The sequence below is a fragment of the Aquila chrysaetos genome, chromosome 4 (assembly GCF_900496995.4).
Source record: "Aquila chrysaetos chrysaetos chromosome 4, bAquChr1.4, whole genome shotgun sequence".
In the NCBI taxonomy this organism is placed as follows: domain Eukaryota; kingdom Metazoa; phylum Chordata; class Aves; order Accipitriformes; family Accipitridae; genus Aquila; species Aquila chrysaetos.
The window spans coordinates 46,277,650-46,293,125 of NC_044007.1; the positions used below are offsets into that span (position 1 = coordinate 46,277,650).

Consider the following 15,476-nt stretch of genomic DNA (forward strand, 5'->3'; position numbering starts at 1 on the left):
GGTTCTCCCCAGACAAAGCGTGGCCTTGTTACAGCCCCTCCCTTTTTCCTTTGTGCAGCCAGAACAGGATCCAGCTTCCACCGCAAACACTCTACAAAAGATGGGCTGGATGCCCTCTGATGCGAAAACATTGCCAAGTCCACCCCCTAACGATGCCTCTCAGGATGAAAGTGCCAAGCAGCCATGAAACACACCGGCTTCTCAAAGAGGCGAGACGGGATGCACCACGTGCATCTTGGTGAGTCGTCTTTGAATGAACACTTGTGTCAGCAAGATGGGTAAGGAACCTTTTAGTGTAGTAGTTGCTAGTCTAGGCCCAAACCTAAAGCACCCCCCTCCCCCCCAAAGTCCAGTGATTTTCAAAATCCAAAGCCCTCATCTAAAAAGTTCGATAATTACCCCAAATTTAATAACAGGCCAAACCGGGACCTTGGATCCCAAATAACCCTCAAACTTGGGTTGGCTCAAATTCTGGATCCAGTGTCTGTGGTATGGGCTAAGGCAAAACTAGAAGGGAGACAGAAAAAAAATCAGCCTTGCCCCATGGATCTTTAATATAGGGCCACCTCTGATAGACTTTAAAAAAATATAATAAGACCACTATAATATATATTCCAGCCAAAATTGTTGGCTCCCAAAACCAGCTTAATATGGTATGCAATACAGAAACACCCAGGAGACGCTATAAGAACTTTGACAAGGCTAATATTAAGCTAGAACAAAACAGAACTACTGGCACCAGCTCCACTCAGCTCTTAAGTAAACTTGTCCCATTAAAAAGTAGCCTCTAAGATATTTTCTCTCTGAAGTGTATAGTAGCTTATAAAAAGCAGGAAGGGATGCCAAGTCATAGATGTGTTCAAGTACTCCTTACCCTCATTAAAGAACATTCCCTGGCAGCCAGCAGCTTTGAGTGTTCCAGTGAACCAGATTTTATAAGGGGGGTGTTTACAGTGGTGTGCGATGTAGCTGGAAATCATGGTGCACCGTAGCAGCCCTGTACTAGATACAGCTGTGTTTGGAGCCTTATCACCCAGGGCACAGAATACAACTGGCAATGTGATCAATGAGGTTCCAAAAAAATAATGAGTATTAAGAAAACAAATCTCAAGCCTCTCTGCTCCATAGGAAGAAAGGCATCCAGAGATGCCAGTGCCTAAATACGGATTAGGTAGTGAAATACCACTGAGGATCTAGGTCTCACTTCCACCAGTTTCATATATAACAGTATTTACAGAGATGTCTTCATAGTGAGCATGTATATAATTTAGCTTTCTCATGTACCCACTGATTTCCGCAGCAGTTTGGAGTTAAATTCTTTTGTGGATCTGGACCTTAATGACACCCCCCACCTTGTTAATATAAAGGCTATTTTCTCTTCTCACTTCAGTGTCTAACACATCTTCTGCCTGGGGATGTTATCCAGCCCTGTAAGAGGAATCAAAAAATGATTGAATACAGAAGGTCTTTTCATCCTTAACACCGATGAAGAACTGGGAAAGAGAAGCTCTGCACTTTCTCTCTAACAGTATGAGTGCTGAGGACCTAAACATGTGTTCTCTTGAGTTTCTCATTTTTCCTCCCTGCACCAACCAGGCACTGTTTTCCAAAGGCTTTTCAGCTTCAGTTGGAGAATGATCCCAATTTATGTGGCATTTCTATGGCATTTAAGCAAGCTGTTATCCAAATTTTTCACTCTGCATACACAAATACAATTTATCACCTGTTTATAAACACATGCTAGCTACTAGTTCCTACACAGCAGACCCCTGTCCCTGTTATGATTTGGGGAATCCAGCAATGCACAGTTTATACATTTTGTGATCTTACAGAATAATTAATATTGAACAAAGAGGATGTAGAACATGCCACACACGTAACTGTGTCACCTACACTTTCCCAGAGCAGCAATAACATGGTTGCAAACCCTGAGCCAAGCTGACACAACCAGAGGAAGAGGATAGCGTGCACAAAATTACATCTGGGTATAGGCATCTGAAGATAAAAATACTCCTAAAGTGTAGCAAAAAAGTGGAACTTAAAAACAGCAGAGCCTCACATACTCTGGGTGGTCACTCTGAGATAAAAGAAAGACTAGAAAAGCAGATAGGCAGGCTCCCACAGCATCTTGTTAGCTGCAGGACCAGTCAGAGAGAAAACAAATGAGAAATCTTGGTCCACAGGGAAAACACATGGAAAGAAAAGTCACGGCCAGGCACCTTTCTGTAGAATTTCTTCTCCTTTCTGTAGACTCAAGTTTCAAGGATGCTCAGAAGCAATGAGGAAACAGAGATAAGGAAACATGTACGGGGACTGATTTTTTTTAACTGTCTTGTCTTAATCTGTGTATTTCTCATGGTAGGTAAAGTAATGGGATCTTGGTTTTGGAATTCTTACAAAGACTGCGTGTTAGGCTTCATGATTTGTTTCAGTTATTACTGATTTTACTTTAAGAGGCAGATTATAAATCCAGAGTTCCCTTGAGTCAATATTCAGGGTTTGGGATGCCAAAGGTATAAGACAGATCTAGGGACCAGTTCAGATCCTGGAGGTCTAAGGTGGCTGAATGGTGAACCTTCATTTGTTTGAGGGGATAACAAGGTAACAGAGCATACAAGAAGTATGCTGGAGAGACCAAGAAATGGGCCGCTGCCATAGAATCATAGAAGCATAGAATGGTTTGGGTTGGAGGGAACCTTTGACAATCATCTAGTTCCACCCCCCACCCCCCACCACAGGTGGGGACATCTTTCACCAGACCAGGTTGCTCAAAGCCCCATCCAACCTGGCCTGGAACACTTCCAGGGATGGGGCATCCACAACTTCTCTGGGCAGCTTGTTCCTATATCTCACCACCCTTATCATGATAAATGTCTTCCTTATGTCCAATCTAAACCTATCCTCTTTTAGTTTAAAACTGTTGCCCCTTGTCCTATCACTACATGCCCTTGTAAAAAGTCCCTCTCCAGGTTTCTTGTAGGCCCCCTTTAGGTACTGGAAGGCTGCTGTAAGGTGTCCCTGGAGCCTTCTGTTCTCCAGGCTGTTCAACCCAAACTCTCTCAGCCTGTCTTCACAGGAGAGATGGTGTTCCAGCCCTCTGATCATTTTTGTGGCCCTCCTCTGGATCTGCTATAAAAGGTCCGTGTCTTTCTTGTACTGAGGACCACAGAGCTGGATGCAGTACTCCAGGTGGGCTCTCATGAGAGCAGAGTAAATAGAGAGAATCACCTTCCTTGACCTGCTGGCCATACTTCTTTTCCTGCAGCCCAGGATACAATTGGCTTTCTGGGCTGCAATTACACATTGCCAGCTCATACCTAATTTTTCATCTACCAATATCTCCAAGTCCACAGGGCTGCTCTCAATCCATTCATTACCCTGTCTGTACTGATACTGGTGATTGCCCCAACGCAGGTGCAGGACCTTGTTGAACTTCACAAGGTTCACAGTGGCCCACTCCTCAAGCCTCTCAAGGTCCCTCTGGATGGCATCCTTTCCCTCAAGTGTATCAGCTGCACTATTCAGCTTTGTGTCATCTGCAAACTTGCTGAAGGTACAGTCCCACTGTATGTCATTAATAAAGATATTGCACAGTACCTGTCTCAATATGGACTCCTGAGAGACACCACTCGTTACTGATCTCCATTTGGACATTGAACCATTAACTGCAACTCTTCGGATGTGGCCACTCAGGTAATTCCTTACCCATTAAATATGCCATCCATCAAACCCATGTGTCTCCAATTTAGCTAAAAGGATTTTGTATGGGACTGTATCAAAGGCCTTACAGAAGTCCAAGTAGATGACATCCATAGGTCTTCCCTTGTCCACTGATGCAGTCACTTTATCGTAGAAAGCCACTAGATTAGTCAGGCATGATTTGCCTTTTGTGAAGCCACATTGGCTGTCTTGAATCACCTCTCTGTCTCCCAAATGCCTTGACATAGCTTCCAGCAGGATCTGTTCCATGATCTCACCAGGCACAAAGGTGAGGCTGAATGGTTGGTAGTTCCTGGGGTCCTCCTTTTTATCCTTTTTAAAAATGAGTGTGATGTTTCGCTTTTTCCAGTCACTGAGGACTTCACCTGACTGCCAAGGCTTTTCAAATATGATGGAGACCGGCTTAGCAACTACATTTGCCAGTTCAGATGTGTATCAGCCTATTCAGACTATGTCTAAGAGGATATACACTAAAACTTGGCAGCATGTAAAGTGTCTAGCTATAAAATCTTTACCAAGTTGTGATACTATGTATTTTGCTTCAGAGTATCATTATACTCTGTGACCAAGTTATCCAGAGACTTTCTTTAATGTTCCTGGAGAGGAAAGGGAAAAGAGTGGGAGGGAAATTAAATTTTTTATATATATATATATATATATTTGTACTTCAAGTGAATAGGACCTCACTCTGAACCAGGAGAGCAGCTATAATTCTTTCCATGGACTTGTCATCTAACTGGAATACCATGGGAAACTTTATGACTTCTTCCCCTCTGTTTTATCTGCCATGGTACATATAGAAGTCATCCATAATGTCACAGATTGTTTTTATTTCCTCCTACCACATTGCTGGCTCTTTTTCCTCTCATGTCAAATACAGTTAGATTATACCCAGCATTCACTGTGCCTGCTAAAAAATTTCAGATATGGCTACATTTGGAAGAAAGTTATAAAGTGTGGAGAGAATGAGTCACCAATATCTTATTCTTCTAAAAGGTCATTTGAAACTAAGAGATTGTCCACTAGACCTCAATACTGGGAGAAATGACAGCTAAAGTGTCCTGCATATAGCTTTGGTTTTGGATATGTACTACCCAAATATGCCTTAAGAAAAACAAAAAGTCTGTCTATGGTAAATAAAAGAATTCATTTTTCCTTCTATTTCTTCACTACATTACCTAATTCAGCCCTAGAGAATATCTTAAAGAGTCAGCATTTCTGCTAATTATTTTATAGAAGACAATAGTACAGAGTTCTCACTTGCTACAGATAAATGTAGACCTAGCACCCTCATTTAGGAGAGAAAATGGTTCTTACTACTTTTTATAAATGCCCATGAACAGAGTGAAGTTTTGGATACTGGTCCACACACTGGACAGGTTGGATTAACATAAGTTAAAAAATAAAAACCGTAGCTTTTTTTCCAAGCTATTCATTTAGTCTAGTCAGTGGAGGCACTTCCAGAAGACAATTCATCCTACCTGCCTTAAAGTGCTTATCCTTGGATGGCGGGAATTGCTGCCTGACAATGTACATCTTACAGTACCAAACACACAGGAAGATCAGACTAGCATCCAGAGGTCGGGTAAGGCAAACTCCACCATAAGGAACTCTACATACTCTCTTGTTGTTCCTCCGCTCTATGGCGTCTGCTCACAAGAGAGTCACAACTGTCTGTGAAAACATCTACTAGGTTATCCATTGGACCAATTGGACCACTAATAAACAGCATCTAACTGGGCATTATAGAGCACTTACTGCTCTCAGGACTCTGGTGACAGTGGTAATTGAGATCCTACCATAAACTTGGAGAGAAAGGGAGTCTCTCTTGTTCTATTTGTACAGCACATCACACTGTGGGGATGTTGTTCAGGATCAGGGTCTCCTTTTACTCCTTTGTGCCTCCAAGTTCCAGGTCTCGGAGAACCCATACAGTCTCCGTGTAGAACACGACACAAAAAACTTACAGATCGGCAACATAAGAGACCTCACCATTTTCTCCTGTGACGAACAAAAGGTTCCACATCCAAGTAGGGAATGCATTTCAGCCTCAGCAGGGAACTGTACAGGGATGCGTTGAACAAGTCACCAACCATCTTGGCCACCATGACAGCTAGCATTATCAATAGCAAGGACTGGACATCATTTGTGATCTCTACCTAAGGAGAAAACAGAATATTTCCATTTATTTCATATATCTTGAGACGATGGCAACGGTTGCACAGGACTACCTACTTCTTTCACGAGGGAATGGGAAGCAATTCAGTCTGCTAAAAGTGGAAAGGCACTCCCCCTCTTTTCCCAGGGATAGGTAATCAATCAAAACTTCCACCAGAGAGTCTTGGCTGATGCAGTGACAGCTCCCCCTCCCGTTCCTATCAGCTTGAAGCACTGCACTTACATTAAAACTCACATCTGATTCCCATATTTCAGGTGGCTTGTGATAATTTTGAAGTATCAGAGGAGGGCAAGTAGAGATGGAATAGCCAGATTGCTTAAAATAGCTTGGCATTGTGACAAATATTAAAAAATGCAAACAAATCCAAATATTTTTTCTTGCTCGCTGAGCTCAGGAGATATGAAATTGTTTTCCTATACTGCTGTTTCCTGACAGAACAAGTTCCTTGTACAAACATTGTCTTGAAGGATGCCAGAAAAGGGAAGAAGAAGCTTTCAGCAGAAGTCCAGCTCAGGAGATGAAGCAGCAGGAACATCACACAGTTACCATGCTGAACAACATTCGGCAGTACAAGGCATGGTGCAGGCATCCCTGTCCCCATGATCACAAAACTATGAATGTGGCACTGCAGCGCTGGTTATAGAGAAACATATGCTCAAATTACGGTATCTCCCCTAAAACATCTTTCCTAAGTATACTTGCACTTTCTCCCTATGTAGTGAGGGTATAGTCAGATGAGTGGCAAAGTGTGTAGCATGTTTTAATACTTTATCCCCCTTCAGCTATTTGTTTATACCTCCATGGTTGGACACAGCCACCATAACAGTACTGTTAGCTCACTGCAGCACAAAGGTAGACTGAGTTCACTTGACCTACTACTGTAAACGCCTAACAGCTGTGGTGGCAGTGACTTAACAAAGCACACCAATACAACTGCCTTTGAATAAAGGACTCACAGTGAAGAGTAATGTGAATGCACTTAATACTCTTTATGCCCAACTCACAAAAAAGTCAAATATTTTTCATGGTGAAAATGACTGCACAGAAATATTCTCTTTACGCTACCTTAATAAGACTTTTTTAGTAAAAACTGCTATCTCCTTTCACTTCCCACTATTTCCCCTACCATTGCATCCTATTAAAAAGGGATATTCATTAGCAATTATCCTGGGATTAAATATGCAAACTTTCCTCATAACACTAAGAGGCTTTTGCCCAGAAACTTCTCTCCAATTCAGACAAAGTGAATGGCAGCACATTGCTATTTAATAGACCTCATTAGCTAGAGATTGTTAAGTACTCCAAGAACCTACATTCAAAGAATGCCAATAAACTCATTTCTGCCTGATAAGTGGTAGCAAATTTATCCAGGCTTATACTTTCACCCTCCTTCTGTCTCTGTTCTGGGTTTGGAAAGATAACATCCAGGATGATTTACAGTATATCCCAACAAGGGACTCATATGGCATGGTCAGCCGTGTACAACAGGGTCATGCAACTGTCCTTTCTGCTTGGACATAGCCAGGGATTTCTAATAACACCACAGCATTCTTTGAATATCTCTTTAAACCTAGTATTCAACTGTTTTATTTAAAAACACCAGGAACATGTCAGTTGAAAGGAAAACAGCAACTGTGGGATTTTAAGCATTGCTCAATCATATCTGCCGCAACTCATTCACACAGATGGAGACTCCTTTATTGTGGATTCCTTTTAAGGGTTTTTTTTTTAAAGTATCTTGCTATGGGGAACTCTTCTGGAACAAAACCAGCATTAAAAATTAATATAAAAACACTCTAAAAAGCTATAAAAGCACTAAAACTCTAAATTTAAAAACACTTGAAACTCGAACTCTAGAAAACACTCTCCAGTGATTGCTCTAACCTGTACAGAATATCTCTGGAACAGCAAGAACCAGCAAGAACCAGAGCCTGGCTTTCCAGGCTCTCCTCCTTGTTTTTCATCCCATTTTATCCCTTCCTCCTACCCTCCCATCCTCTAGCGGGAACACTCAAGCTGGCCTGGCCCAGGCCCTCATCCTTCATTGTCGCAAACATTCAGCAGCGTTTTACATCTGCTATTGAGAAACTCTGAGGCTTGTGCTGATTTTCCCCAGCCCTGCAGCCCTCCTGAGTGCTGGGATCTGGGGCGGGGGGGGGGCTCCTCTCTACAACAGCGCATTGAACGCTCGGAGCAAGTGCCTCTGGGTTCAGCGTCGGACTTCACTTCCTCCAAGAGTTAACGCCTGATGAGCAGAAATGCTGTCTATCTTTGGCAGGCTAGTATGGCTGAGGTCATTAAAGAAAGACATGTTAAAAGCATTTTGAGCAATATCTTTTGTAAGTAAGTAAATTTAAACTTTGGCCAAAATAGAGCTGATAGAGTTGTCCTGAACTCTCACTACAGATGGAAACTGGAGAGGCAATATTTGTGATATGAAATTTTCTTGGAAATAGGCAATACTAGAGCAAAAACGTAAAGCAAATCTGCAGATGACTTAGAAATCAGTGATATATTTGACGCATGAGCATGAAAAACAGATAAAATAATTTATAAAATTTCAAGAAAACTTTGCACGAAAATTTAACCCATTATGTGACCTTAAGATAAGGTGAAGCTGTATACTAATTATAGATCAAGTTATTTATGAAGCCCAGCCTAAAGCACAAGTTTTATTCAAAAATTGACTTGATTTCACATCCAAGTATTAGGAGAGCTAGAGAAAACCTTACTTCCTTCTTACTGGGGGTTCTTGAGTTGTGGGAGAACATTTATTAGCTATAAAGGCATATCAAATGCAAGAATAAACTCCAGAGATCAAATAAGAAATGCTGGTGAAGGGAATTGCAACAAAGACAGATTCACACACAAAAGATGCAGTCACTCGTATAAGAAAAAGTATGCCGCTCTTAGTGCTGAAGAAAAAGGAAGAATACATCAAAACCTGCCCAAACCCTGTAGCTAAAACCTAAGTCCATTAATGACAAGGATGATGGCCACGCAGAAGCAAAGTTCTCCTTAGGGTATCGTGATAAAAATCCAGGAAGCACAAGTTAATCCAAGAACTGTGAGAGATTCAAGTCATCTTATATAAACATACGGACACACACAAACCTACTCACACACATGTATGCGCTCTTCGTAAGGCTTTATTAGTATTCCCTGTTTAGAGAAGGGCCATCTGCTCCCTGCTGAGAGAGACAAAGTGCAGAGCCTTGGGACTTGGCTGCACGAGGAAGTTAGCGCTCAGTGAGCTTGGGTGTGAAATTACTGCATATTAGCTACTCTGCACTAACTGCCCATTTGGGTACCCTTGTGCTTGGGAACTGAAAAACAACATACTTCACCTTCGAAAAGGAGCCCGCCTAACTGGTGCAAAAGCACTCTTAAAGCTAACCTGCACAAAAGCACTCTTGGTAGGTCCTAGAAGCACCCACCCAGGGAATTAGTGCCAAGTAACTAGCAGGCTGTAAATTCACACCGGAGCTCCCAGCATACTAATCCTCCCAGCAGACAGGCCCCTGTAAGCCCAGAACAGCAGCCAAGCAAGCCCAGCCACAGCCCAGCACCATTGGGAGCCCATGTGGTCCAGGGCTGGAAGGTTATGCAGCTGCTCCTTTAAAAATACCTATGTGCTCAAACCAGTTCCTAAAGAATTTAAGAAAGGAACAAATTATACTGAGTGTTACAGAGGGAGAGATAAAATAAAGGTGACAAAAGCAGAGAAAGGAAGGGGGGAAGTTGGGGGCAGCCACCAAACGCCTACAACTCTTCAGCCATTAAACGTGATGTTTCATTTATTGATATTCATTCCAAGCCTGCATTTTAGGGGCTGCTCTTTAGGATGCAATTTACTCTCTGTGCATATTGCCAGATTTTTTTTTTCCTTTTGATCCTACGGGTGCAGCAGGCTGTGCCAAAAATGTCTTTGCCTAGGGCACCCGTCTATGCAAAGCCAGCAGCACTAATAGGCGCTGGAAGCACTCGGCGCTGACACTTCATACATCAGCAGCCTAGTAAATTGCACTTATTTTTTTTCAATATTCTCTCTATATACAAAATCTTGAAAAATGTCTTTTACACACACACGCACACAGACCACAATTAATTTATTAGCACAGTTATTCAAACCTCTTTAAATATCTTCTTTGTCACCGGAGGCACTTTTCAACAACCCCCACGGTCCTGAGTTTCTCAGGCCTCCACATCATTATAATCTATTAGGCACCTTCATGTTAGCTCTGTTTTATTATATAACACATAATTATGCATTTCATTAACAGCATCACCAGGCACGGTACATCAAAGGGAGAAAGGCAGCTGCCCAGGAAATTCAAAAAGATGCAGTTTACTTAAAGCTCACTGGTAAAAACCCTCCCCCACTTTTCAATCAAATTGTGGTTAACATGTTTCAAAGGTTTTACTCCAGCTCAGAGAACAGAGTCCAAACAACCTCATTAGATGCAAGGCTGCTGATACAGTGAATGTTCCCTGAACCCTTGTTATTTCCAATAATGTAAAAGAAAAGATCATCAGCCAGCTATATAGTGCAAATGAATTTTCTTTCTTTTACTGAAAATCCACTTAGCAAGAGAGCTTTCTTGCTACTTGCAGCCTACAATGACAAATGCAGAAGAAAGGGCCTATAAAAAAAGAAAAAAAAAAAAACCCAAACTTATTTTGTAGTCAAATTCATTTTTCAAGATTTGTTCAAATAGAAGGGCTGCCTGGCAAACTGAACAAACAAAAGACAAAATCTCCTTCCTTCCCATGATATAAAGACTATCATCCTTGGTAGAAGCAAGCTCTCCAAAAGAAATATTTTTGTCATTCTTCACAAGGTTACACACATTGAACTGAAGGGCCTGGAATCTGGAAAATATTTGGGAAAAAAACAAGCAGCTACTGGACAAAGGTACAAGACAATATGTCTGAAAGCAAGTTTAAAAAGGGGGTGGATGGCAAGGGACATGAAGTTTTGGTACTACCAGCCCAATCCAATAGTTTTGGAGTTTAGGCTGCAGCTGGCACAAAGCACCAGCTCTGGGCACAGTTTCCCAGTCTCCATGCCACCAGATTTTGTGGAAGAGTACACGCTCCCCCAGGAAAGCACATTTCATTTCTCTCACATACAAACAGAACTTCTGTCATTTGAAATTTTTGCTACTATTGATTAAAGACACCAAGAAAAAATTGTTCACAGTCAACGGAACATTTCCAAAGGGTGGAGGGCTTGTAGTCAGCAGAAAACTTTTGATCATTTTTTTCTCCGAGCAAATGCCAACAAGGTTGCAAGCTGAACACTTGACGTAAAGAAGGGAAGAAGAGAACAATTCCCTGTTCACAGCAGTAAAAGAGCTGTTCATGCAGTTTTCTTGAGAATAGGAGTTTATGGAGATAACGTCTCCCAGGATGAAGTTATTTGCATTGTCACAGCCATTTCATAAACACTGGAGATCTGCATTTCAAGTTCTTTAATCTCTGGATTATGATCTGATGGCCTTTAGCTACCTGGGCATTGAACATTTGAGTCACTTTACTTCCCACTTAATAATGTCCTGACAAACTATGAATTGAAATGCCATTATCATGGTCCGTTATGACCATCTGGGATTACGCCAAAAGAGGAACCTTCTTCACTTATTGATCCAGCTGAATACTCCTCCCTCCCTGAACTTCCATTAATCTCTGCCTTTAAAACTAAGTGAAAAATATTCCTTTCCTGTGCACTTCACCTTTAAAGAAATCCTTTAAAGTCCTAGGACTACATCCATTAACTTAATTCACTTTACTGTATCTCCTTATCACTCATCACCATCACTGCTGGAATTTTTTGGAAAAGTGGGATGCTGTAATACAGTAAACATAAATCTCCTAAAAAGACACGATTGTCATGCTAGCCCTGAAAAGTTATGCATTCAAGTTCCCTCACACTGCTGAAAATGATTATTTCTTGCAGCCTCAGGCACACGAAGCTGTGCATCACACTCTACAAAGGGCGGCACACCCCGCGTAGGTTCACTGTGAGGACGTCCTGCCAAACCCCGGTGCCAGGAGGATTGCACAATTAGTGGGATTCTTCCTCTTCCAGAGCTCAACCCCATTAGCTATTCCAGGCCATTACAAGGAGTAGGCAGCCTCTAGCACCCTAGAGCTTAATTACTGCCAAGACAGAGCACAAAAAAATATCTTAGCAGAGGGCACATACTTTTTCTCTTTAAGCAAAGTAGTTCTAATTAATCACACTCGTGCACTGCTTCTTAATTTACCTTAATTTGTAATGTTCAGTGAGATCTCATCCCAGTTTTCTCTCATGTGAATTTAAATATTTGGGTGAGTTTTTCTGAAGCCAACCAGCATTTTGTTGATGATTTCCTTGTTAAAAGAGAGAACAATTTTTTCTAATTCCAAGACCTCGTACAGCAGCAGGAGATTGCTAAAGAGAATGTAGAAATACCCAGCACAGCTAAGTAATCCCTGGAAACATATCAAAATCCTTTGAGACTCAGTCCTTGGGAACTTGGATGCAAGACGCTATGCAAATGTTTGATTTCTTGTTTCAGTCCCTCAAGGCCTATAAATACACCTGTTTTGACAGGTTGTGGCAATGGATGCAAGTGATACTGGAAACAGTATAGGTGATAGCAGCAACTTTTGCCAAGATCCCCTGGAAAGATATCTATCAGTGAATTTTTTTTGTAATCTGGCTCTTTATCTTACGCACATAACAGACACCAAACCCTGAAAGGAGGTTTCAAAGCTGCCCAAATCTGTGTCTCAGGAAGGTAATACTGGTGCATGTTGTGTCAAGTGAACCTTCTATTAATAAAAATAGCAGCATTGTGTATGTGCATTGCTGAGTATGCCTAAACATTCAGCAGGCTCACGTATTAAATCCTTTCAAAACAAGCACTGTACTGTATAATAACCCAGCTAAACAACCTTATACTTTTTTAACCCACAGCATTGCAAAATTCTTTAAATTATGATTCACGAGCATTTTTTTAAACAAGATAGACAACTGCAATGAATCTCTGTCGTATTAAAGCAATGCTAAAACCAACATCTCCAGAATGCCATGATCCTAATGGTCCCAGCTCCTAAGGTCTAGAAAAGGCTGGAGAAGAAATAGCCCTGCTACTACAACAGCTCCAGACTGGACAGTGGATTTGCCGAGGCTATTTGATAAGCGCTCTATGTCACAGGCTGCAAACTTCATTTCAGCTCTAACTTCAGTAGGAGATTAGACATTAAATATCAGAACAGAAAACTTACAAAAGCTTGTTGCTTTCAAAATGAGCACAGGTATTCATTCACTGAGCCTCCAGTTTCTTAAAGAAGTGCATTACAAAATCTGAGGTCCTGAAACCGTTCCCCGTCCCCTTCTCCATGAGAGTACAGTTTCACTTATTTCATTTTCCAGACAAGCTACTGCCAAAAAACACACGGTGCTCTTCCCCTAGTTGGACCAAATTCAATAGAAAATAGTAGGACTTAATGTATTTAACAGTTTGCTGATTATGCATTGTTACTCCAATTATTTTGGGATTAACTTAAATAAGACTAGGATTGGTACAACACTACTCTGCATCTCCCCTTCTTTGTAAAAAGGTGATATCACTTGCAATGATGTTCTGAAATAACAGTAAACATACCATTCAAATACACCGGGCTCCTCCTGACAGGCAGTGTAAGCAGAGCGAATGCTTACTCTGTTAAGAATAACTGTAGGCTTGGAGATTTTGAAAAATTGTTTTGACTAGGGTTTAAACTCTTCATTAGAAAAAAATCAGGCAGCTTAGTAACAGAAAATTAGGCCCTGTCAAAACAACTTCTGTGAACCATCTCAGGTATAATCAAAACCGTTAAGTGAGCCCTAAAGTATTTTAAGTGTGATGGGCTGATGCATTAAACAGCCTAGCACTGGGAAGAACCTGCCAAATGAGTTTCCAAATAATTAAGCACTTCCTCTGCCTCCTTTGAAGGAAACATTATGTGAAAAATCTTGAATACTACACATTTGTCCCAGCTTCTGCGAAAGATTTTCCTTTCCCCACCAAAATCAGGTGGAAAATCAACCATGTGGCATTCTCTCCTGGGGAGTTAAAATGAAGACTGTGGCCGTGCAGAGAGTCCTGACCAAAGCTAAATTCAGTATTGAGTAACCCTGCTGGAGTAACCATACTGAACTATTTTTAAGCATCTAAGGAGACAAGAATTTGAACCTGACCGTTGAGTGGGCACATACGCCCTCCTGCCTTTTCTGGTAAGGACTCCATAGTACGTGCCTTATTAAACAGCAGCGCAAAAAATGCTCCCTGATCCAGAGCACGTATATGTGTACTCATTCTAAAGCAAGGGTCAAAATCTTCTGTCATCTACACCAATGTAGCACGACAGATGCTGACATGACCTGTCATGAGCCTCTCATACTCTCTCACACAGGAGTGGCTCTCCCAACAGGCAGCTGTGTGCTCCGTATCATTTTGTCTCCAGAGCACCGGGCTGTGTTCGCCCCAGGAGCCCAATGTCCAAAATTTCACGCCCTTCCATCTCGACCAAGTCAGAGAACGGCACAATCAGAGGTCTCCCAAGGGCTGTGCTGCCAAAGTGTGCCATGAGGATGTATTCATTTTTTACAGTCAGTTCTTTCCCTTGTCTTTGTTCCCTCCCAAGTATTGCATACACTCTGCTAAACAAGGAGGAGAAAGGGAAAAGTATGACTCAAGCCTTCCAAATAAATTCTCTTTTCTTTGAACAAGGGTCAGGCTGAGGAAGAGTGTGAGATGGGAGCAGTATAACGAGAGTAACCTGAGGTCAGTCTTCATGCTGTATGATCTAAAGCACCAGACAACTCCACTCCAGCTATCTCCACAGCTGTGCAACTCCGTCCTTTCTAAAGCCAGGCGCCGCTGTTTCACAAGTTGCACCAGCAACTGCAGAAGTCACCTGCTGCTGCATAACTCACCAGTGGACAACAACCTGGGTGGCCACTGCCAGTTTGGGGCGTTGTTCTGGGTTTTTGAGAGATGCAAGAAAGCAGCTCAGGTCTGGCTCTGCAAGCTTGCCTGAGACACAGCCATCAAGAGTTTTTCTGTCATCGCTCTTTCATATTTCAAAATGAGAGGACAGCCGGCACTAGGACAGGTCCAGCTGGCTACCATTTATGCTCCTCTTTTCTGCAATGCTTCTACTTTTCCACATGCTTTCACGGCTTCCCCTCGGTGCCCACCTCCATTCAGTCTCGCTCACGACAGCAGCACACCTTTCACCAGAGTTCACCACCATGTGTCCTGGACCCAGTCTTATTCCTCTCCCAAAACACCAAGGAAAACATTGAGACTGCAACAACAGAACATGTTGTTCTACCCATCTTGAGCAGAAAGGAGGCCATGCTCCTCCTTGGGGATTTGTGTCTCTCAGGACCTGCAGTTGGAGCCTCCTTCCCACCAACAGACGGTGTTCAGCCCAGCAGCTGCTGGGTTGTGCAACCACTTGTTCCTGTTTCAGCTGCGTCCAATAATCAAACAGGGATTTCTGGCCCCAAGCCCCCATTCATTAGAGAAGCCGGCTACAT

At 42.2% G+C, this 15,476-nt stretch overlaps 1 protein-coding gene across 4 annotated transcripts in view; it reads right to left on the minus strand.

Moving 5' to 3' along the window:
- The window catches only part of LOC115340737 (chloride channel protein C-like), a 134,192-nt gene that overhangs the window by 82,794 nt on the left and 35,922 nt on the right, over positions 1-15,476 (minus strand). For all 4 annotated transcript variants that reach the window (XM_030012720.2, XM_030012721.2, XM_030012719.2 and 1 more), the window contains one exon: positions 5,713-5,879. In XM_030012720.2, coding sequence (XP_029868580.1) covers positions 5,713-5,879 — 167 coding nt within the window. The remainder of the gene's footprint in view (positions 1-5,712; positions 5,880-15,476) is intronic.